The 25,104-nt window shown below is 30.1% G+C and overlaps 1 protein-coding gene and 1 long non-coding RNA gene across 3 annotated transcripts; one reads left to right on the forward strand and one right to left on the reverse strand.

Annotated features, from left to right (window-relative positions):
- Positions 1 to 15,728: 15,728 nt before the first annotated feature.
- LOC108456521 (uncharacterized) lies at positions 15,729 to 17,601 on the forward strand. Its single transcript, XR_001866950.2, has 3 exons — positions 15,729 to 15,856; positions 16,330 to 16,414; positions 17,257 to 17,601. It is a non-coding gene; the product is annotated as an uncharacterized LOC108456521 (long non-coding RNA).
- Positions 17,602 to 19,979: 2,378 nt separating this feature from the next.
- LOC108454761 (protein PHR1-LIKE 3) lies at positions 19,980 to 24,296 on the reverse strand. Of its 2 annotated transcripts, none has more exons than XM_017753328.2 (6): positions 23,830 to 24,296; positions 21,708 to 21,784; positions 21,378 to 21,432; positions 20,898 to 20,961; positions 20,747 to 20,816; positions 19,980 to 20,579 (listed from the first exon to the last, which is right to left on the reverse strand). In XM_017753328.2, exons 1-6 carry the CDS (start codon positions 24,017 to 24,019, stop codon positions 20,142 to 20,144), a joined length of 894 nt encoding a protein of 297 aa, XP_017608817.1. In that variant the 5' UTR covers positions 24,020 to 24,296; the 3' UTR covers positions 19,980 to 20,141. The 2 variants fall into 2 exon arrangements, with proteins under 2 accessions (XP_017608817.1, XP_017608816.1); XM_017753327.2 differs by having other exon boundaries at positions 20,898 to 20,976; positions 23,830 to 24,295.
- Positions 24,297 to 25,104: the final 808 nt, after the last annotated feature.

Genomic DNA, 25,104 nt, shown 5'->3' on the forward strand with positions numbered 1-25,104 from the left:
ACAATTTGGAACACTACCGGATATTCAATAAGCCTCAAACGTGGGATAGAAAGTCGATGCCATGTCCCAGACATGGTCTTACACTGACTATCTCATAGCCGATGCATGTCCCAGACATGTCTTACACTAGCTTACATCTCGAGGTTGATGCCATGTCCCAAACATGGTCTTACATCAGCTCTCATAATGTGGCCGATGCATGTCCCAGACATGTCTTACACTAGCTCACGATAACCCATACGTCAGGGCATGAATATCTGATTTATTTCCTATGGTTCAAACAGGAATTCTACTATCTCAATTATCATTATGCATTATCACTTCCACAATCAAGCATTTCATGCTATATCCATTCAGTACAAATAATAACAATGTAGTCGTATTATTTACATACAACTTACCTCGGATTACAAAATGTGGCGACTCGTTGGTCTAATCTACTTGCTTGGCCTTCCCTCGGTCTAGGTTCGAATTTTGAATTTCTTGATCTATAATAACAAAATTCACTCGTTTTATCAGTACATTAATCTAAACACTCGAAAATTCATAATTGGGCAAAATGACCATTTTGCCCTTATGTTCGAAAATCTATTTTTATCAAATTTCTTCATGTATTAAGCTTACCCGAACCCTTTTTAATCTTATAGTAACCCCAAATTTCCACTAGTTCACACATTTATCACTTATTTTACAACTTATGCAAAATGGTCCTTAGTTAGGGTTTCCATGAAAACTTCTTTACAAAAGTTGTTTATTACACATCTAATACTCATATTCTTCCATAAAATTTCAGAAAACTACATGAACACTCTCATGGTACAACCCTATACTTTCAACCATTTGCAAAATAGTCCCCTCATTTGAAAGCTCATGTTTTAATAGGTCCAAAAATATAAGAAAATCATCAAGGAAACTATCAAAATCACTTACTTGAGAGAGGGATAAGTTGTTGGCATTTTCCAACTTCCCAAGCCCCTCTAATGGTTTATATTTTGGTGGGAATAAAGAAAGAGTAAAGAAGATGCAATTTTTATTTTATTCAATCTATCCACTTAAGACACCAACCCACCTAATTTCTTTGACTTTTTTATTTCCTTGTCCCTATGGCCGGTCATGCTCTTTTAAAAGGGTCTAATTGCCCTTTAAAGAGCCCCAATTTATGATTCATGAAAATTTAACACCCTTAGCTATCAAAATAAGACTTCTGCACTTTATGGGATTTAGTCATTTTTCTCAATTAAGCATGCAATCGCTGAAATTAATTCACCGAAATTTTTATGCACCTTCATAATCATACTATAACCCATAAAGTAATATTAAAAATAAATTTTCTAACCTCGGGTTAGCGGTTCCAAAACCATTGTTTCGACTAGGCCCAAATTTGGGTTGTTACACAACTTGAATTCGAAACTTGAATCGAGTTATTCGAGTTGACTCAAATAATTCAAATAACTCGATTCGATTAACTTGAAATTCAATTTTTTTTCAATTTTTTCAAATCGAATACCATTAATACTTTCCAAAGTATTAATTCAAGATTTCCCCATCAAAGCTCCCAGATTTGTGGCTTCGATCTTGTGAGAACCACTGAAATTTTGCCTCTTCCTAAATTCCACCAATATCCATGGATCATAGGGTTCTATCTCACCAACACTGCCATCAACCACCATCATGGTATCTGTCGTATTGTTTCCTCCATCAATCAAAGATACGCCTACTATTGATCCCAGAGTGCTTTTCTTTGTTTTGTAGAACTCTTTAGCATGGCCGTAACAACCACATGAGAAGCATACCGTAGGTAAGTATTCATATTCAATTTTTTGAATAACTCCATTAATTAAAACATGCGACACCAATGGCTTTTCAAGATTGACATAGACTGCCATATGCACGAATCGACCCCGAGCTTTGTTACCTATATTCAAATCTAATTTAGCTACTTTTCCAATCATCCTACCAATTTCTCACAAAATTTTTCGCTTATACATGTTCCCTCCCCATAAGCTCTAGAAGATGGATCCACAACATGACTACACAAGCGAACGACTTAACAAGATCAAATTCAATGGACCGTGGTTGCACCGTTAAGTATTGCCCATAAATGATCCAGGGTCCTTGAGATAAAACTCACTCAAAATACACTGAACTCTGAAAGTTAGCCAAAAAATACCAATTCTCTATGTTCATCAGATAAAAAGGCTTAGAAGGCTTCCACAGAGAATACACTTTATTTTGAAGCATAGCATACCCAATGTTTCGGCCTAAGAGCTTGATCACCACGGTATTAGTCATATCCTTGGTTAATATATAACTTAATCTCGACCATAAAAAATTACTGGCTTTGTAACACCCCTCACCCGTATTCATCACCGGAATAGGGATACGGAGCATTACCGGACTTATAACACATATAACTGTACTTTTCTTTTGCATTCAATCAAAACCATAATTCAATCTAAATCAGTTTGTCCCTTATAATAGCCTATGAAGCCTTAAACATACTTTAGGAGCAGTTCGGGACTAAACCGATAACTCATAAAACTTTTACGAGACTTGAAAATTTTTTCTCAAAATAGAGGACACACACCCGTTAGGGGAGGCCGTGTCTCTCGCACAGCCACCAGACTGACTTGGGTCACACGGCCAACCACACGCCCGTGTGTCTAGCCCGTGTGCCTTTCGAAGTGGCCACAGACGCCTGTGTGCTAGGCCATGTACTAGGCCGAGCCAAACCTGTAGGGTATACTGGCTTATGCAACACGGCCAAGTCACACGCCCATGTCCTAGGACATGTGCCAAATAAGGGATATACTGACTTGTACCACACGGCCAATCACACGCCCGTGTGTGAGACTGTATGGAGTATACTAACTTCATTTAATTTCAACACTAGGGGACACACGGCAGTGTAACATGACCGCTGCCCGTGTGGAAAAAAATAGGTTATTTACAAAACCATTTTGCCACCCTATTTTTACATACCTGCACAAGCATAAATTGCAACTCAATAGGCAGCCAATCCATAACATTTCATACACAATTTAAACCAATTCAAGTACAATCATTTTCCATTCATATGCCTATCACATATCAAGACAACATTGCATATTTCTAATTCATTTACTACTTGCCAAAACATACCATATTGAATACTTATACACAACCAAAACATTATACCAAGTTAAGTCAACTCACATAGCTTTAACTTATACTACCAAAGTCACTATCTCAAGTAACCATAACTGTCATCTTTATATCTAACCTATACATGTCATATTTACAAATATCCATGAGTTAAAAGGTACCAATCGGCAACTGGATAATGTGGTGCGTAACTCTGACTTATCCGAATCGAGTGAGCTATCGAACCTCTATAAAACATGGAAAAGAAACAAAGTAAGCTTTATAGCTTAGTAAGCCCATATAATTCAGAATTTAACTTACCATTTATACATAATCAAACAATTAAACAAAGTATATCAAATTCACTTGTCAAATGCCTATACACAAGCATTCATCAACAATTTAGTCACATAAGTGCATGTAATCATCCATTATCTCAATTTAATACTCAATATATTGTATCATATCAAATTCATATATCACATACATCATTTGTAACAATTCACTCTCAATCGTATAAACAATAATTCATTTGATAACAGTAATTCATTTGTATAAACAATACTTCATCCATATAACAGTAATTCATCCATGTAACACATAATTTTTTCCACATAACCAATAATAGAATTTACGCCCGTTGAACCTATTAGAGCATCGAGGGATACTCGAGTGATACACATAACATATAAATCAGTAATCCGTCAATTCATTATCATTTCCGCTCTTTCGAGCTATGATCAGTAAGATCCTCCTAAGCTGATGGACAGTAAGCTCTATTGAGCTAAAACGGTAAGCTTTGACGAGCTGAAAACAGTAAGCTCTTATAAGCTGATATATTGGTAAGCTCATACGATCTGCGGTGAGTCCGCAACACATGTAGGATCTCAACCTAAACGATAACCCTAGTGACATGTCACTCGTATCCTACAATTTCCTACGGTTCAAACGGGGCTCGGTAACCATCAGACTATATCAATAAGGCATTTGTATTTCAAGTAGATCAAATACTCAATTACATAGATTTATTTCAAATAATTACAAGTATTTAAAAGTTCGATTCTAATTATACGAACTTACCTCGAGTTGCTCAAATGGAAATTATTGACTATTCATCCATTTTTCCTTTTCCCCGATCTAATCCCAATCTCGACTTATCTTGATCTATATATTATAAAAATCAGTTTATTTAATCAACTATTTATTCAATTTAGTCTAAAACACACATTAGGGCTATTTTACACATTTTCCCCTAAACTTTCACATTTTTACAATTTAGTCCTTATCACAAAAAATTGCTAATTCATGCAATTTAGTACAATTTCATGCTAGCCGGATATACTACATGTTACTAGCAGCCCATATTTTCAATTTATTCACACTTTTACCCACATAATTTTACATTTTCACAAATTAATCCATTTTTGACATTTTTGTCAAAAATCACTTTACAAAACTAGTAAATCTATCAATAAACCTTCATAAGCTATCATCAATATCAAATTACTCAAACATTCAACAATGGCAACGTGTTAAATCTTTAATAGTTTCAAAAATTAAGGTATGGGCTAGCTAGAATACGAAGCAAGGATCTCAAAATCATAGAAATCATTAAAAACTGAGCAAAAATGGACTTATAATTGAAGATCAAAGTGACCGAACCCTAAATAGCTTCCATGGTTTCTTCTTCCTTCGTATTTTCGGTGATGAAAAGAAAAATGAAAGCTTTTTCTTTTGTTTAACATATTTTATCTTAATTATTAACCAATTTACTATAATAACCTTTTTATTAATAAACATAAATCACTTAAAAATTACCCATATTGTCCACTCACTATTATACTGGTTTAATTACCATTTAAGGCTATCATATTTAAAAGTCAAAGCTATTTGACACCTTTAACTAATAGAACAGCACTTTTATATTTTACATGATTTAGTCATTTTTACTGAATTAGGCATTCAAACAGTAAAATTTCTTTACGAAACTTTCATACAACAATTCTATCATGCTTTATATTTTAATAAAATAAATATTTTGACTTCGATTTTGTGTCCCGAAACCACTGTTCCGATTTGACCAAAACTAACTGTTACAGGCTTTACTCCTACTTATTAACTTATTTTCAATACAAAATTTAAAAACTTCATACTAAATTAAGTTACAATACTTTTTCGTTGTTCCAACATTAATGATTTATATTCACATAAAAATATTATTATAATTAATTATATCTTTCACAAATTTCTGAAGCTTTATTTATGACATATTTCATTATAATATTATTGGTTATGACATTAATCATTATCAATTTTGTTAATAGAGTCTTAATTTAATTGGCATTATTATTGTTGTTCGTATGCGAAAATATGAGTTCGAACTTGTTAAAGTATGCTTATCAAAATTGGAAAGAGATTATAAGTAATTATAAATTTTGTATAATAAAATAACTTACCATTTTATGTTTTTAATTTTATATTATTTTATTAGCCGAATTAATTTCATTAAATGTTTTCATGTTTAAATATAATATATTTTAATTAAAACTTACAACAAAATCCGTTCATCCCATGGAATAATATATTTATGCAGTTTTTAATTAGGAAACTTAATATATATTGTTTTGAAAGTTTTAATTGTTTATTTATTACTTTATAATCATATTTGCATATTTAGTGTTGCTTACTATTACACTGCATAATTACGAATTTACGATGGTTTATTTATTTATTTTACAAAAGGGTAAATGTCAATACAAAAGATAAACGATAACAAGGCAGAAGAAGTTCTAATGAGATTGGGTATAATAAGTGATGAGGCTTATCTAATATACCCGATTCAGCACTTTTTCCTTTTTAATAGATTCTTTATCTATTTTTTATATTATGTTCTAAAATTATCTCCAACCTATTCCTAATTCATAAATAGGGGATAATGCGCTTCAATACACTCAAACTCACGTTCTCCTGCATTGGCAACAATATCATGCCTATTAGTCACTTGATTGTTTTTATTTTGATCACTCATAAAAATTATTAATTTAATCACCACCGTTAAAAAATTGACCAAATTAATCGTTCCATTGTTAAATTTAACAAAATGTTTTCATTATTTATTTATTTATTATTTAATTCTTTTTCTTCCTTAATATTTCGCATCTTCTCACTTCTAACCTAAATGACATCTTGTTACAATATTATTAATTTCATATTAGAGCACACAAATTTGAAACTATATATATATATATATATAACTATATATATATATATATATTTAAAACTCTTTCAAAGCAAAGTAAGAGAAAAAATACGATACTAGTATGATAAACTTGAATTTATAATTTCTTTATTTAGGTCTTTAAAATTATTATTTTAAAATTTTTAAAAATTAAACAATTTTATATATTCTTTAGATTTTTAGAATTTCTAATTTTCTAAATTTTAAAAATTATGATTTTTTTTTGCAATTTGAAGATTTTTAAAATTTTTATAATTTTTTATTGAGAAATCAATTTGTTTGTTTTAAAATTACTAGGAACTAAAAATGTATTTACACCAATATATTATTTTAGTCATTCAATTTAACTCGACTCGGACTCGAAAAACCGAACAATTTAAATAATTTAATTTAATTAACTCAAAATTCAAAAAAATTCTAGAGAAGATAAAAGAAAAAGAAATTTAAGAAAATATATAAAAAAAAAAGAATTCAACAGTAAGAGAGATGAATTCAAAGGCTAAATGATGAAATTTTAGGAAAAACCAAATTAATAAAAAAAATCAACCTAATTTTAAACCGACTACCAGACTTTCAAATTTTCCAAACTTGAATACATAATAACAAAGTACCAATTACAGAACGTCGTCAGAAAAACTTCTAAAAAACCTTTGCAAGGATATTTTTCTATATATTTGATCAATATACATAATTACATGCAGAAAATTATGTTGTAAATATACCAATTACAAGAGATACGGGAGACAGTAGATAATATTACGAGTTTACAGCATAAAACTAGTAGAAAGGAAAAAGTTTTTTTTTTTTTTTAAAGAGAAAGAGAGGCTGGTGGATAAAAATAGATATGAAGAGAGGTTGGTGGATAATAAGTGGATAGAAAAAGGTTTTCTAAACTTTTTTCGATGCCCCCTTGGGCTTCCTTCATCTCCCTTTTATAGGAGAATTCTTGAATTCTATTTAATTTCCTTTGAATCTTGTACAATTTTTCTGATAAGGATAATGTCTCATCATTTATTTGACATGGTTACTTTCACATTGCTTCCTTTTTTGTCTGGATGTCGTTTTTTCAAGTTGCTTTCGTGAATGTCATTTTCCCACGTAGCTTCCTTTTTCGTTTTCAATTGGATGTCGTTTTTCCAAGTTACTTCCTTGACATTTTAATTAGTTTTTTCCAATTGGCTTTTATCCTTCCTGAATATTAACTAGATTCATTTCCTCCATTTCATCTAGCTGTAATGAATTTATTAAAAGTCTTGGTGAGTTCCAATTTTCCCACATATTCTTGATTTCTTCTATTATGTGTGATGGAAAATCATCAATTTCCATGTCAGCTATCTTTTTTAATAGTTGCATGGATTCTTCATCTCTATCATCCTGAGTGTTTCCAGTATCATATGCCAATATTCTTCTTCCATCAATCCATAGGCTATAAGTTTTTTGTTGAAGTAAATATCGAGCTTTGGTCATTAAATCTATTCCTGTTTGGATCTGATAATAACTTGGATTATTATAACACTTGTCAATATTTTTTTGTCAAGTGTCTTTTTTCTTCTTTAACTGCTGAAAGGTTGGGACCTCCAATCATTTTTTTTAATGATCCAAATTTGCTATGGCTGATAAAATTTTTCTTTTTCAACTATACCAATAAGACTATTGATTTTAAGATGAAAATAATGATAAAAATCATCTTCATATATCATTCGTAATAATATAGATTTAAAAATGCAAAAAAATCTTTTAATAAATGGAAAGAAAAATTTTGAATTGTTATTTCTTTAACAAAACCCCATTCAATACTACTTATATCAAACGGTTCATGATCAAGTCTAAATTTTGTACTAGGAAATTTTTCATTTAAATCATTTGTAAAAACATAGGCTTGTAAAAAATATTCTGAAAAAGCTTTTTGAAATTGAACTTGCTGAATCGCAGATAGCTCTTCCATTGGTAAAATTTTTCTAGCGTTATTATATAAACTTAACCTAAACATTTTATTCATAATAGGGCTATTTGTTCCTTTATTAATAAAAATTGAAATATATCAAGAAGATTGTTTATCTCTTTAATATCTATATAACTGATTTCTAGTTCTTCCCAATCTCGATATAAAATGGATTTTAATAATAAATCATGAGCTTCTTGTTCTTTAATTGTTTTTTCAACTAAAAATTGTGAAAGATTAGTAAGAGCTCTCTTGAAATTAGCTCTTTGTTCAGTAATATGGGTTTTCCATATATCATTAATAAAATTATATAATTCTGACGGTAAGCTTGGATTTTAAAAAGCATTTATTTCTTGATTTTGTTGTGGTTTCAACAAATTTTCTGATGCACAAAATTTTTCTGCTCCTTTAATGATTTCAACATAGCTAACTTGGTTTGCTGAATTTGGATCTTGAGACCAAGGAAATTGATTTACCAATTGTAGTGTAAATAATAAATGAGTTCCAACTGGTTGTTTTACCATTGGATATAGAATATAATATCCTTGGTTAGGATAAAAAGATACTTGAGAAGGTATTGTCACAAATCCTTGATTAGGATTTGTCGATTTGAATGTTTTCCCTTTGTTGGGCCTTTTATAAACAGTTGTCCATTCATCGACTTTTTCTAGAGGTTTTTTACCTCTATCCATATGGCTTGCTAAAATAATCAGCAATAATATTGTTAGTTCCTTTTACATATAAAACTTCAAAATTAAAAGTACATAATTCATTACACCATTTAATTCTTCTAGGTACTGTTTCCAAACTTTTATTAGTAAGGAAATGTTTAACTACCTGATTATCGGTTTGTATAATAAATTTTTCAGGTGCTAAATATATAAAAAGTTTTTTATTTCTCTCTTTATTGCTAATAATTCTTTTCATATATGACATAATTAATTTCATTTGGTTTAAATTTTCCAAACTATATCCACATATTAATTCTTCTTTATTTATTGTTCTAGCTTTTAAAACACAACCCCAATAATTTTGTGAGGCTTCTGTTTCTAAAATTAATTTATGACCTTGTTTAGGTAAATAAACTTTTGGAATTTGATTTATTTCTGATTTTAAATTTTTTTATGATTATCAAGTCTGTTTTAGACCAGATAAAGGGTAACACCCAAAACCTAGCCTAAACGTTATGGCCGAATCTGATGATGTCACAAGGAATGGGTTTTGAAAACGGCGCTGACTTTAAAAACCTTTCAAGTTTAATACCACGAGTTTGTTCACGAATAAACTGATAATGTTATTTAGTTAATTAATTTTGTCAAAACACTTATTAAAGCAGAAGTTTAATAAATTCGCCATATTTTAGAAACCCAATTTGTTATTTTTAGGAAAACCTCTTTTTGCGTAAAAACCGTCAATTTCATAAAATAATTTACCAAGCATGCAGAAAATCAGCAAACCGGAATCAACAATTTAAAACTCAAAATAAAAGTCTAGAGAGTCCTAAAAATTACAACTCTCAAAATGACTACCTAAAACCTAAATAAACCATAAATTGCAAAGTTTAAACCATTTACAGTCGAGTGGTAACCGTTGAGTCTCTACCGCACCGATCTGCCTAAGTCTGTGGATTACCTGATAAAACAGACAACAGATGTGAGTTTACGAAAACTCAATGTGTAACCCAACAGAATTAAGCACGCAAATATATAGAATTAAATGCACAGTCAGATACAGATACAGATTTAGTTTCAAATTCAGATCCAAATAACAGATTCAGTTTCAGATATGCAGAATCCAACCCCCAACCTCTACACACCAACTCTGACCAGCCCATCACACCATGTAGGGTTAAAACACCTACTCATCCCTACACACCACATTGTGCCATTAAGACACATATCATATAATATGCAGCCAAGCTGTCAGAATAAAGACAATTAACGCTGAACAGAATACTTCCTCCTCATATACAAATCCCAACCCAATAACAGATACAGAAATTCAGATACAGATATAACAAACTAAACATGCTCAACATGCTTTATACAAATAATAGATACACATATATCAGCATAGTCAGGCATACATCTAGTATCCTACTCAGATCAGTCTATGAAAATATCATAGCATAAGAATCAGGGTTTATTTAGCCCTTACCGACCCTACAATAGGCCCACAGTTGATTGAAGCGACCCGTGCGACCCTAGGAAAAGTTTCAGAATTATGGGCCCACATGTCCGTATGGCCCACAAGCCCAGATTAGCCTAGCCCGTGTGGCTCACATGGCCACACTCATGCCATCACACGGCCATGTGCTGCTCACGGCCAGACCTTCTTCGACCACACAGTCGTGTCTCGCATACAGCCATCCACATGGGTGACCACACGGACCAACAGGCTAATTCTGATATGATTTTACAGAAATTTTAATATAAGCCCACTGAACAATGATAAGGCTTGGATCCAAAAATAACAAAATTTAACAAAGATGAGGCTTGAACCCAAGACTTCTCACACACACTCATAACACTTAACCATTGAAGCAAATACACATTTTGTGTCTGGTTTTATAGAAGCAGAAATAAATTAATTGGGGCATTACAATTTATCGTTTTTAAAATTTTCATATAACCTACCTATTTTTTCAAATAAGTTAGGAAAGAAATTTCTTCCATAATTAATAATTCCTAAAAATTGTTGAAACTGCTTTTTATCTTCAATTTTTTCAGGAAATACTTTTATTTTCACTATAATATGATCTTGTAGTTTAAGACCATTTGCAGATAATTTTAATCCTAAGAATTCTATTTCTGTTTTTCTAGCTTTATTTTCTTAGGACTTAGTATAATTTCATGTTTTATGAATTCTTGAGAAATAATATTTAAATGTTTTCTATGTGATTCTAATGTGTCTAAAAATATTAAAATATCATCTATATAAACTACATAAATTTTTTTATATTTATTAAATATAGAATCCATCCATCTTTCAAAGATTTGTGGTGCATTACATAATCCAAATGGCATTACTTTTCATTAATAATGTCCATTAGGTGCATTAAAAGCTGTCAAAAGGTTGGACTCTTCTGTTAACATGATTTTCCAGAATCCTGATTTACTGTCAAATTCACTAAAATATTTTGTTTGTTTAGCTTGATTAATTAAAATATCCTTTCTTGGAATAAAATATCCATCAAAAATAATATTTTGATTTAATCTTTTATAATTAATAACCATTCTAGCTTTTCCTCTTTTTATTTCGGCATGATTTCTAACCATAAAGGTTGGACTAGCATGTGGACTATTAATTGTTTCTATTAATCCTTTTCTAGTAATTCTTTAATTTGTATATCAAATTGATCTATATCTTGTTTAGTATAGATCATTGGTTTAACTCTAATAATTTTATTTGGATTTTCTAATTTAATTTCACAATATCTAGGGCTATTTCTATATTACATGCAGAAAATTTATGTTGTAAATATACCAAATTCCAATTAGAAGAAAAACTTCTAAAAACATAAAAAACAAATATGTAAATGTTTTATATGTGATGAAGAAGAACATACAACATCAAATTGTCCTAATAAAGGAAAAAGTGCAAGAAAAATGATTAAAACACTTGAAGAACAAAATTTAGAAATATGTTCGAAGAGGAAATAAATCTGAGGAAATATTATACAATTAATATCGAAATGATTCTAATAAAGAAGAATATATATTTATGTTTAATATAGGAAGTAATTCTAATAATCAATTAGAAGAAATTCCTAAAATGAACAACAAGATATAAAATTAGGAAATATAATCGAGAAGAAAAGGACTTTTCTAATGAAATGATAAAAATTAATAAAAATCATATTTCTAAAGAAGAAATTTATAAAATATCTAAATATAAGATATGGAGTCAAAGACGGAGAAAAATAAGTGGTAATACAGTTGTTAAAGATACTAGAAGTGGATTAACAGAAATCCCACTATTTAATAAATATAAAATTAAGAGGATTAAAAAATATATCCTTAATTTAGATATATACATTTAGGAATAATAATGATAACTATAAGAGCTTTGTTTAGAAAAGGTCATGATATACCAATAATAGCAGTTTTATTAGATAAAAGATTTGAAAATCCAATAAAAGCACTTGTTGGAGGAATTCAATCAAATTTACACGCAGGAGTAATTAGATTTAAAGTTAAACCAAATTACTTTATATCTGTTACAGATCCTTTGATAGAAGAATGTTTATGTGTTAGAATTTAAACAAAAATTTTGAAATTAATGATTTAGCAAAAGATCTAGCAATCAGTTGGACTTCTATTAATGAATATACTAATACAAGAGAAGTAGAAATCAAAGAAATTAATAACAAAATTATTAAACTCTTTGAACCCAATAAAATCACTACTAAAATACAACCAAAATTATTACATTTAAGAGATTTATCAATACTAAGAGATTGGATGATAGAAAGGATAAGTAGTGCCAATACTTATAAACTTGTAAGTACAATAGAATATATGTCATCCGGTAATAAATTATATTTTAAAAATACAGCTATAACAGATGCAAATGATAATTTGGTTTTACCCTCAAATGCTCAAGTAAAGGAAGATGAGGAAAATCTAAGTAGAAGTTCTATATCTTCAACACCGATAGGAATGAAAACAGTTCATATTCCTATTTTTCCCACAGAACAAAGTAAAAATTATGTATCTTCTAGAAACACTAGAATGAAAGAAATACAAACTTCGATAATAATCCAACAAATGAAACTTGGAACAAGTGATGTAATTACATTTTCAAATTTCGAATCCAGGAAATATTATACATATATTGAAATGTAATTTCAATTTAGAGAATATAAAACATAATCTTTACATGCTTTATTAGATACTGGAGCTACAACTAGTAGTTGCAGAAAGAATGTCATTCCTTTAGAAAAATGGGAACCTATGAAACATCCAATAAAAGCCATAGGAATAGATGGTAATGAAACCATAATTCAACATAAAGCTAGAAATATACCAATCTATATAAATAATGTAAGATTTGTAATACCTAAAATATTATGTTTTCCAACAATACATGGAGATATATTATTAGGTAATAATTTTATATATCAACATTTATCATTTTCTATTGATAAAAATTTAATTATGTTATTTATAATAAAAAAAACTTCTTTAAAAATATCATTGGTAGAAAATCATAAATTTGTTTGTGATTAAAATTTTACACCACCAAAAAGAACAAATTAAACAACTTGAAATAATTCATTGGTTGTTTAAAATATTAGAAAATAATTTTAGTGAAGAACCATTAAAATTAGGGCAAAATAGCCCTAGATATTATGAAATTAAATTAGAAAATCCCAATAAAATTATTAGAGCTAAATCAATTATCTAAACTAAACAAGATATAGATGAATTTGATATACAAATTAAAGAATTATTAGAAAAGGATTAATAGAAACAACTAATAGTCTACATTCTAGTCCAACCTTTAGGGTTAGAAATCATGCTAAAATAAAAGAGGAAAAGCTAGAATGGTTATTAATTATAAAAGATTAAATCAAAATATTATTTTTGATGGATATTTTATTCCAAGAAAGGATGTTTTAATTAATCAAGCTAAACAAGCAAATTGTTTCAGTAAATTTGACAGTAAATCAGGATTCTGGCAAATCGTGCTAACAGAAGAGTCCAAGCTTTTGACAGCTTTAAGTGCACCTAATGGAATGGAAAGTAATGCCATTTGGGTTATGTAATGCACCATAAATCTTTCAAAGATGGATGGATTCTACATTTAATAAATATAAAATTTTTTGTGTAGTTTATATAGATGAAAATTTAATATTTTCAGGCACATTAAAATCACATGGAAAACATTTAAATATCATTTCTCAAGAATTCATAAAACATGGAATTATACTAAGTCCTAAGAAAATAGAGCTAGAAAAAACAGAAATAGAATTCTTAGGATTAAAATTATCTGCAGATGGTCTTAAACTACAAGATCATAATATAGTAAAAATAAAAGAATTTCTTGAAAAATTGAAGATAAAAAGAAGCTTCAACAATTTTAGGAATTATTAATTATGGAAGAAATTTCTTTCCTAACTTATCTGAAAAATAGGTAGGTTATATGCAAAATTAAAAAGGATAAACCCTTTATCCGGTCTAAAATAGACTCGAAATCATAAAAAATTAAAATAAAAATAATCAAATTCCAAAATTTTATTTACCTAAACAAGTTGATAAATTAATTTTAGAAACAAGAGCCTCACAAATTTATTGGGGTTGTATTTTAAAAGCTAGAACAATAAATAAAGAAGAATTAATATGTGGATATAATTTGATAAAATTTAAAGCAAATGAAATTAATTATGTCATATCTGAAAAGTAATTATTAGCAATAAAGAGAGGAATAAAAACTTTCTAATATATTTAACACCTGAAAAATTTATTATAAAATTGATAATCGGTAGTTAAACATCTCCTTAGTAATAAAAGTTTGGAAATGATACCTAGAAGAATAAATGGTATAATGAATTATGTACTTTTAATTTTGAAGTTTTATATGTAAAAGGAACTAATAATATTATTTCTGATTATCTTAGCAGGCCATATGGATAGAGGTAAAAAACCTCTAAAAAAAGTCAGTGAATGGACAACTTTTCATAAAAGGCCCAACAAAGGGAAAACATTCAAATCAACAAATCCTAATCAACTATTTGTGACAATACCTTCTCAAGTATCTTTTTATCATAACCAAGGATATTATATTCCATATCCAATGGTAAAACAACCAGTTGGAACTCATTTATCATTTACACCACAACCGGTAAGTCAATTCTCTTGGTCTCAAAATCCAAATTCAACATATCAAGCCAATTATGTTGAAATCATTAAAGGAGCAAAAAAATTTTGTGCATCAGAAAATTTGTTGAAACCACAACAAATTCAGGAAATAAAGGATTTTTATAATCTAGTCTTCCCATCAGAATTATATAATTTTATTAATAATATATGGAAAACCCATATTACTAAACAAAGAGCTAATTTCAGGACAGTTCTGTAACAGCTCGATTTAGACCCTATTCGGAACGCTGGTTTTGGGACCACGAATCCGAGTCACAAAAAATATTTAAAAATTATTTTCAGTGTTTATTATGTGTGAATTAATATCTGTGAAATTTTTGTGATTTAATTTTTGTCGGTTGAGTGTCCGATTAAATAAAAGGACTTAATCGCATAAAATAAAATTTGATGGTTAATTGTAAAAGGATCAAATTGTTGTTGTTCTTTTACTATGGAGGTTTTATGTTGCAAATAGACCATAATATTGGTGTTGGACGGTTGTAGACAACCATTATAAAGAATCCATATTGTATATTAAAGGTTAAATAAATAATTAAATAATATGATAATATAAGTTATAATATAACATAATTAAAAAGCCATGGTCATACGTTTCTCTTTCACCGAATATGAAAATAGAAAGAAAAATAAAAAGAAGCTAGGTTTCGGTTATATTCAAGCTTGATTAAGGTATGATTTTAACTCGGTTTTTGATAATTTTTACGTTTTTGATATCGTTGCTTCGAATACTATCCGACCCATGCTAGGATTTCTGATTTTGATGAATGTTTTGAGTTGTGTCATTGATGAATATTTGTGTTTTGTGATGTTTGATGATGAAATAGTAAAGATATGTTTTAGATTAACATGTTTTGTATTGAAATTTTTGATGATTTTGAGTAATTAGGACTAAATTGTAAAAATAATAAACTGAAGGAATAAAATGTGAAATAAATGAAATATATGGACTATTATGAGTATAAGGAATATTCGGCCTAACTATGTTGTTGTGAGATTGTGCATATTTTGTGTTTTATGCAATAGGGACTAAATTGTGAAAAATGTGAAATATCAGGGGTAAAAGTGTAATTTTTTCATTTGTATGTTTTTGGATGAATTTGGTTGAATAATTGATTTAATAAGTTTAATTTATACGAATATAGATCAAGAACAAAAGAAATCAGACTTGGATCGGGGAAAAACAAAAATAGTCGAATAGTAGATTTACATCGTTCGTCGATATCCGTGGTAAGTTTATAAGCAATAAACGTTGTTAAATTTGAATGTATATGATCTTTATATGCTGAATTTAATTGTGTGAATTTCTATAGTTATAGCCGAATGTAAAAATGTTTATGAGATTTGAGAATAAGTTCGGTTCAATTGAGATATGATGTTTGAAAGGCTTCGTATGAACTTTAAGGAATAATTAGGATTTCCGAAATATGAATTATGTGTAAGATCGACTTTGTAACTGTGATATATCAGTCTTATTGCCTAGCAGGATTTGATACCGGTGTATAATATCAAGCTTATTGCCTAGCAAGCTTTATGCCGGTGTATTAAATCAGGCTTATTGCCTAGTAGGCTCTGTGCCGGTGTGTTATACTAGGCTTTATGCCTGACAAATTTTATGAGAGCAACACTAAAAGTAATGAATTGTATTAAATGAGCTAAAGTGACTAGGTACGTGAATGTAATGTGGTTTACTTATTTGAAATGAAGGTAAATTGACTAAAAGATGTGTTATAAAAATGTAATGTGATGCTATTGAAAATGTATGAAATTATGAGTAGTGTATTCGTTTTTATGATAAGTATAAGTATGTTATTTAAAACTGATTCATGAGTACGTATATATATGAATACATATGTATAATTGATTATCTATGATATTATGACTTTGAAATTGGAGAATATATTGATAGTTTATATATGTGTATATTCAGCCATGGTATATTTTGTGTATAAATATATGTTTGATTCGGGTTATTTTATTAATCTATCGAGGTTGTTAATTTGCTTAAATTGCTTATAACTTACTAAGATACAATAGCTTACTGTGGGTATGTTTATTCTTTGTTCTTATAGATTTTGGAAGTTAGCATAGGCTCGGGGATCGTCAATGAAGTCATCCACACTATCACCAACTTTTGGTACTATTAAAAGTCTTATTTCGAACTTATGGCATGTATAAGCTAATATGTATTTTGTCCGATCTTGGATATGTATAAATTGAGCCATACGAATATGGCTTGACTCCTATGCTTGAATTTGGTTTTGCTTGATTATAGTTTAAGTTCATCTTTGGTTAAAATGCTATGTGTCTTGGTTGACTTATGATATGTGTTTGGGATTTATTTTGGTATATGTGTTGTATGATATGTTTTGTATTTGAGATTGGTTTACTAAATTTAGATTAGTATTGAAGTGAAATGATTATGATATGTGTGTATATATATATATATATATATATTTGTATGAGTATATATATTTATATGTGCATCAGTCATGAATATTAATGTAATGAATCGGCCAAGTAGAGTCAAGTTGAATATGTTATTTAAACTTATTAATATGCTATATATGTGGTTCGCAAACGTGATTAAAATAGGTCATTATATGTTCACTTGTATGCTTATGTTAAAAGTGAGGTATTTTATATTTATGATTAAATATATATGTTATAAAGGTATGGTAATATTGATAAATGAATTGAACATTATGACACATGATATTTATATAAAGCATAATGATGTGTTTTGGTTATGTAAGAATAGGGAATGTATATGGTGTTATAAAGAATTATGCATTATTAAGTTAAAATGCATGTTATTTATAGGATATTATTCAGTGTATGCTTAATGTGCATATTAGAAATAGGTATTGATTTATAAAATGAATGAACAAGGTTGGGAGTGAACAATTGTCTAACTTATTGGAGAATGTATTTATATTTGGCTTGATGAAATGAAAATGACAAAATGAATGGTTTATAAATGTGTACAAGTTTATGCATGTGATTATTCGAATACGTGTTCTAATTGTAATACCTTGTAACCCAGTCTGGCGACGGAAACGGGTTAGGGGTGTTACAAGCTCTTACTAAACTTTCACAATTTTTAGTTGAAAAAACAACTAAAGAACAATAAAGCTCATGATTTATTATTAAAATCCATTTTATATTGAGATTGGGAAGAACTAGAAATCAGTTATTTAGATATTAAGGAGATAAACAATCTTCTTGATATATTTCAGTATTTTATTAATAAGGGAACAAATAGCCCTATTATGAAGAAAATGTTTAGGTTATGTTTATATAATAAGGCTAGAAAATTTTTACCAGTGGAAATATTTAAAAAAACAAATGGAGCTATCTGCAAACAACAAGTTCTATTTCAAAAAGCTTTTTCAAAATATTTTTTACAAGCCTATGTTTTTACAAACGATTTAAATGAAAAATTCCTACTATAAAATTTAGACTTGATCATGAACTATTTGATATAAATAGTATTGAATGGGGTTTTGTTAAAGAAATAACACTTCAAAATTTTTCTTTCTATTTATTAAAATTTTTTTGCATTTATTAAGTCTATATTATTACGAATGATATATGAAAATGATTATTATTATTATTTTCATCTTGAAATCAATAGTCTTATTGGTATAACTAAAAAAAAAATTTATCAGTCATATCAAATTTGGATCATTAAAAAAATGATTAGAGGTCTCAACCTTTCAGCAGTTAAAGAAGAAAAAAGACACTTGACAAAAAATATTGACAAGTGTTATAATAATCTCAGTTATTATCATATCCAAACAAAAATAGATTTAATAACCAAAACCCAATATTTACTTCAACAAAAAACTTATAGCCTATGGACTGATGGAAGAAGAATATTGACATATGATATTGGAAACACTCAAGATGATAAAGAGGAAGAATCTATGCAACTATTAAAAAAGAAAGCTGACATGGAGATTGATGATTTTCCATCACATAATAGAAGAAATCAAGAGTACGTGGGAAAATTGGAACTCACCAAGACTGTCAATAGATTTATTATAGCCAGATGAAATGAAAGAAATGAATCTAGTTAATATTCAAGAAGGATAAAAGCCAATTTGAAAAAATCAATTAAAATATCAAGGAAACAACTTTAGAAAACGACATCCAAGTGAAGACAAAAAAGAAAGTTACGTGAAAAAGTGATATCCAAAAAGGTAACTTGGGAAAACGACATACAAATGCAAATAAAAAAAGAAAGCAATGTGAAAGTAACCATGTCATATCAATGATGAGATATTATTTTTACCAAAAAAATCTATGCAAGATTAAAAGGAAATTAAATAAAGTTCAAAAATTTTCCTATAAAAGAGAGATGAAGGAAGCCTAAGGGGGCACCAAAAAAAGTTTGGGAAACCCTTCTCTATCCACTTCTGATCCACCAACCTCTCTGTCTACTTATAAAAAAAAAATCATTTTACTTTCTACTAGTTTTATGTTGTAAATTTGTAATATTATCTAGTAGTTTTATCAAATTATGTTGTAATTACGTAATTGGTTCTGGTATATTTCTATATACCAATTTGATGCTATATAATTTTTTTTGCATGTAATTGGTTTATTTTTCTCAAATGTAAACCCAGAATCATATTTTGAAAATACTTAGATTTTTTTGTTTTACAAAAACATAATTTAGTAGATGAAGTGAAGTGCATAGAAATCCAGTTCCATAACACTGCAACCAATTTTCCCAATCACAAAGATGTTAGAATGATGATCGCATGAACCAATTAAGCTAAATTCCGCATTCTAAAAGAGATCTGCTTTAATAATATACATAGTTGATACAAGGGGGAAAATGCATTTAGATTAACTAAACAAGGATTAAAACAGAAAGAAAAAAGAAAATGGAAAATAATAATAATAAAAGAGAGAAGGTACCATTTCTAAGAAGGAAATGTCCTGCAACTCAACTAATATTAGGCATCCCCCATTCTATTTCTTGCCTTATATTGCCATCCAAAGGCAGAGGCTCTCCATTTCCAAACATGGATCTTGGCCTCTTCTTCATGATACCAGCCTGTGAACTCACCGGGCTTCCACTCGAAGTCAAGCAGCTTTCGACCGAGCAATCACCAATCCGACCTGGCATATTGGATGTTCTGTTGTTCTCTAAAACTACTGCAAGTTCAGACAAGGAAGGCAGTTTAATGTTATCATGAGGAGGGATCATCCCTTGACAATCATTGGAAACCTTAATAGCCAGTTCCGATAGCTCTTCTCTTGCAGCTTCCAGACCTGTGGAAGCAGCTTGATCTTGATCGTTCAGAGCTTTGCAGGCTTTCTCGAGCATTGACTGTAGGTATTTGCTTTGTGCTTCAATCCGAAGTTGAAGGCGATGTTGTACCTGCCAAGTGAAACCATTAGTACACAGAAATCTATCCTACAACGAAAAAGAACACCCTTTCAAGGTCACTGAATTTCAGTATCTGCATGTTGCTTTACAGGGCAATAATTAAGTAAACAACCGTGGAAAACTGACGCTAACCAAAAGTCTAGGCAACTATAACCAACCTCCAACTGTTCATGCAGTTTTCGTTGCACTTCCATTTGTGCTCGTAGAGCTTCAGTTACCTGGTAACCACTGTTAGGAATATGAAATTCAGCATTCATCCGAGGACCAAGCAACAAGTGAAACTGTCAAACAAGAGAAAATATAACATACTCGTTCAGATCTTGCGCTACCATTCTTGACGACGATGTTGTAGATGAACCAGTGTCCTGACTTTCTGCAACACAAGATGCTGAAACACCAATCACATATCCAATTATCAGTCGATTATGAATAGGATAGCCTATGATGGTATTTTTATAATAACCCCAAGACCTCACGTCTAAAAAGATCCAGTTAAAGTCCAAGATGAACAAATCAAGAAATTCATATCAAAATAATTTTTATCAAAACCCCAAAAGCTTATGCCTTCAGTCTTCTTGAGTGTGGTTACTTCTCTTTGAAGTGTCGTAATAAACAGGGTGAATATATTAGAGACCTTTCTTCAATGGTCTTTTCTTGGCAGAGTCAAAAAAGTGAAAGAATCATAAGTACATCAAAGGTACAAGACTTAAAAGGGTATAAGTTATCATATTTGTTATTAAATGCACAGGCTCTAAAGTAATAGTAATTTAAAGAGACTAAGATGCATACCATCCTTAGAGTTATCAATTGATTCCTTGCACGATTGCTTCCCCAGCCGATATTTCTGCAAATATGGGGTAATGAGTGAAGGAAATAGAAAGTTCTGATTATTAGAACTCCAAATAGCTTAGTATGTAGACTCCCTTCCTCCCAACACAAATATGTGCAATATTAATGGGCACAGGAAATCGGATATTAAGCTTACTGAATATGGTAAATCATGATTTAAAACGAGATCCATCTTTGACATGTAAAAGAGAGGGGACAAAGACATGACATCACTAATATAAAGTACGGAAAATCTTAATGATCATTGAAGAGATGGCAGTGATGACAAACCTGAAGATGTGATTTCAAGTGATAGAGGGTAAGGCCTTTTACTCCCATTGTTCTCATAATAGTCTTTGGGGTTGCTTCTGCAGTGCATATGAAGACAAAATAAGCTATCTACAACTTTAGAATAACAAAATGCAAGAGCATACAAGACATAACAGAAGGGCGCATGAACATTGACTCTTATAATGCCATTGTCAATCAGCTAGGTTTGGTTCACAAAAAAAAGGAAAACACTTTGGCATTCAAATAGGGAAGCATGCATGCTATAAATGGACAAGACATTATATTAAACTATGGCACAGTTATGATTAGAGAAGTCCGGAAAATAATCATCTATATCTTCGGTAGAATATGAACCACAGTTGCACCTGGAAATAAAGCCCCGACTTCCAACTCAGAGCATACAAAGCCTGATAAACTTTTTCTCTCAGCAGTGACAAGCCTCACCGAAACATAAAGATGCCAGAAAGTTTAACAGTCAGACACTAGTTGCCTACAGATTTAGGTGGTTGCCAATTGGCCATCAAGAAATCACCCATAGTGCTCTTAGGTTGTCATCCATATCTTACTACATTTTGCTTCCTCTATTCAAATGAGCAAATTAGTCCATCTATCTTAACAGCAAAGAGAAAATTGGTCCTTTATGTTAAAAATTCCATCTATTTGTACTATTTAAAACTGACGTGATTGATGGAATAACCAAACAGTGTCACGTGGTGTGCCACCTATACCTCTTGCTGATGTACAAAGACTAGTTTTTTTTAACAATAAAAATTGATAGAATTTTTAACAAAGGACCAATTTGCTTTTTGACTTAATATACAGGGATTAAGTTGCCCATTTTTTTAGTTAGAGGGAGCAAAATGCAGTCTAACTCCTAGTATAAGGACCTCCATTATACTTTTACCTGCTACCATCTTATCTGAAAATCACTCACAAAATCAACTATTTTTTATGGTGGTTCCCCAAATCTTTTGACCTCGCATACCAATGGGATTTCAGTTTTCCAAAAGCATCATTATTGCAATTTCAAGCATATAGATTTCTTGAGCAATATCCTCAGAAATCCAATTTAGACACCAAAAATTGAACTATTCATTTAAAGAGACAAGTCCAAGCATTGCATCTAAACCGAACATTGCGTCTTCCAAAAAGAAGGAAATAACATCGCAGCATCTTACAAGCTATGCTTAAACACCATAAAAAAACTTGCTGCACAAGCCCCGTAACTTAATCATTAGGCAGAGTTTTTACACGAAAAAGAAAAACACTAAAACCAAGAATATTCTTCCCAGGCCAAGACAAAGTACCATACTTACACTAGTTTGTCTTCCAACAAAAGCAAGCTAAGTTGCTGACCAAATTATTGAACTCAATGGCTCCAAAACAAGGTTTTGTCTTTTTGGTTGTATTTTATCATAACAGAAGTACACAAACAACATATGGTGGGCTACCGAATTTGACCAAAACTAGGCTTAATGAATCAACTAGACAGTATCTATGTGTTTATATGCAAATGTAAGTTGTGTAAAAATATTAGCAAGAGGTCAAAAATATAGGATTGGCAGATATGATGAAGAAAGAAACAGCCAATAGCAATAAGGTAAAGTTCCTAGACAGTCATGATTCATTTTGAAATGATGTTAATGGAGGTCATGATTCTAAACCATTGCAGTGATATTGTGGCTGCTTATTAATATTAAGTCATAGCTGATATGAAGAACACCCTAACAACATATCTTCTTCATCCAAATAGGGAAAAAAAATATAAATTTTATGAACTGAGGGATTCATGAGTAGATAAAAACTAGAATTACCAAAATAATAATTGGAAAAAAAAGAAGCCCAAATCTCAAAAGCAAGACTAAAACAAAGAAACCAACCCAAAAAAAAAAATTCAGCTATCAATCTAAAAGATCCCGATATGACCAAATCTCATCGCATGAACCCGCCAAGTACTAAAAGTGTTCCAAAATCCTAAACGCTCATTAATATATAACACATTATATAAAATAAAATGATATAAATCCAAATGCTTAAGAAAAAGGGGAGGGGGGTTGGGGAATCACATTTTTAAAGTTGAAAGCAAAAGCAAAGAGAAGCTATAAAGGGGAAAAAAACTGACTGTCAGGGCCGCCAAGTTGAGTAACAGCATCGACGAAACGTTCATGGAGCTCGGCGGTCCATCGGAGTCGGGGCTTAGGATCGGTTGTTAAGACCAAACAAGCATCACCAGGCAAGTTTGTACCATCAAGCGAGCCTTGATAATCTCCCACCCTTCCATCTAATGGTAACGACCGAATAGCCGAGTACATTTCTTCTGGAACCTTGTTCCCAGATAGAAAAAATGCAGTGGAAAAATGAATGGGGGGTGAAAGAGTGGAGCTCTTTGTCCGGGTCTCCGGTTCGGGTACGGAGGCCCAAAGTTAGATGGAGAGAGGAAGAGGAAGGAGGAGAAGATGAGAAGAGAGAGAAAGAGAGAAAAGGGGAGTGAGTGAATATTGAGGCATGCAGAGGTTAAGACAGCGATGTATTGTGTCCTTGTCTTTGTTCTCTCTCTCTCTCTCTCTCTCTCTCTCTCTCTTTTAATTAAATAATTTATTATTGTTTTTGGATTCACTTAATCTGTTGAATTTAAATTAAATAAATTTAATTAATTTATATCACTTGGCAACTTTTAACAGAGCAAACAGTTGTAGCGATGGGTACAACCTTGATTTTCTTTCAAAAATGATATGTACAGATTTTGTAGGTCTCTCTATTCCATTATTACCGACAAATGGTTGATTGAAATGGTTCTATAAAGAGAAAAATGGTAACACCCTATTCTAGTTAAAGTGAAAATATAAATTTTAAATTTGAAAACCACATCTCATATTTCAATCCTGCAAAACATAATTTCAAACACCTTAAGTTTAAAATAATAAAAATAAAATATTTAATACATTATTGGTGAAATTTTAAATTTTAAAAAATTGCTAAAATAAAAAATGAAAAAGTAGAAATTATCTATATTAAATGAAAATTTTGCTTGAGATTTTTGTGAAAATGACAAATATAGGGCTAAGTTTTGATTAAGACTTTTGAGGTTGAATTGACATAAATATGAAGTTGCTTGAGATTTTAGAACAGTTTAATACCTAATTAGATTTTTAAATTAATTTTGAAGTAAACTATTCAAGTTAATCAACTAATTGGCAGTTTTTTTAAAGTTGATTGCATATTTCTATACTTGCATTATTGGTTGGTACGGTTAGCTCACTTTGAATTTCATAACTAACATTTGAAATAAAATTTAAAATTACATACATTTTAATTTAATATATAATATTATACAATTTTAATTTTATATAATTATATACATAGAATTCTAATTTTATTCAATTTAACAAATTATTAA

Source organism: Gossypium arboreum, chromosome 10 (assembly GCF_025698485.1).
Source record: "Gossypium arboreum isolate Shixiya-1 chromosome 10, ASM2569848v2, whole genome shotgun sequence".
In the NCBI taxonomy this organism is placed as follows: Eukaryota; Viridiplantae; Streptophyta; class Magnoliopsida; order Malvales; family Malvaceae; genus Gossypium; species Gossypium arboreum.

Coding starts and splice junctions, on each gene's coding strand:
- LOC108454761 (XM_017753327.2), bottom strand. CDS start 24,019: ATGTACTCGGCTATTCGGTCGTTACCATTAGATGGAAGGGTGGGAGAT. Junction 20,977..21,377: donor AATTGATAACTCTAAGGATG/GTATGCATCTTA, acceptor TTGGTGTTTCAG/CATCTTGTGTTGCAGAAAGT. Junction 20,817..20,897: donor GTAGCGCAAGATCTGAACGA/GTATGTTATATT, acceptor TATTCCTAACAG/TGGTTACCAGGTAACTGAAG.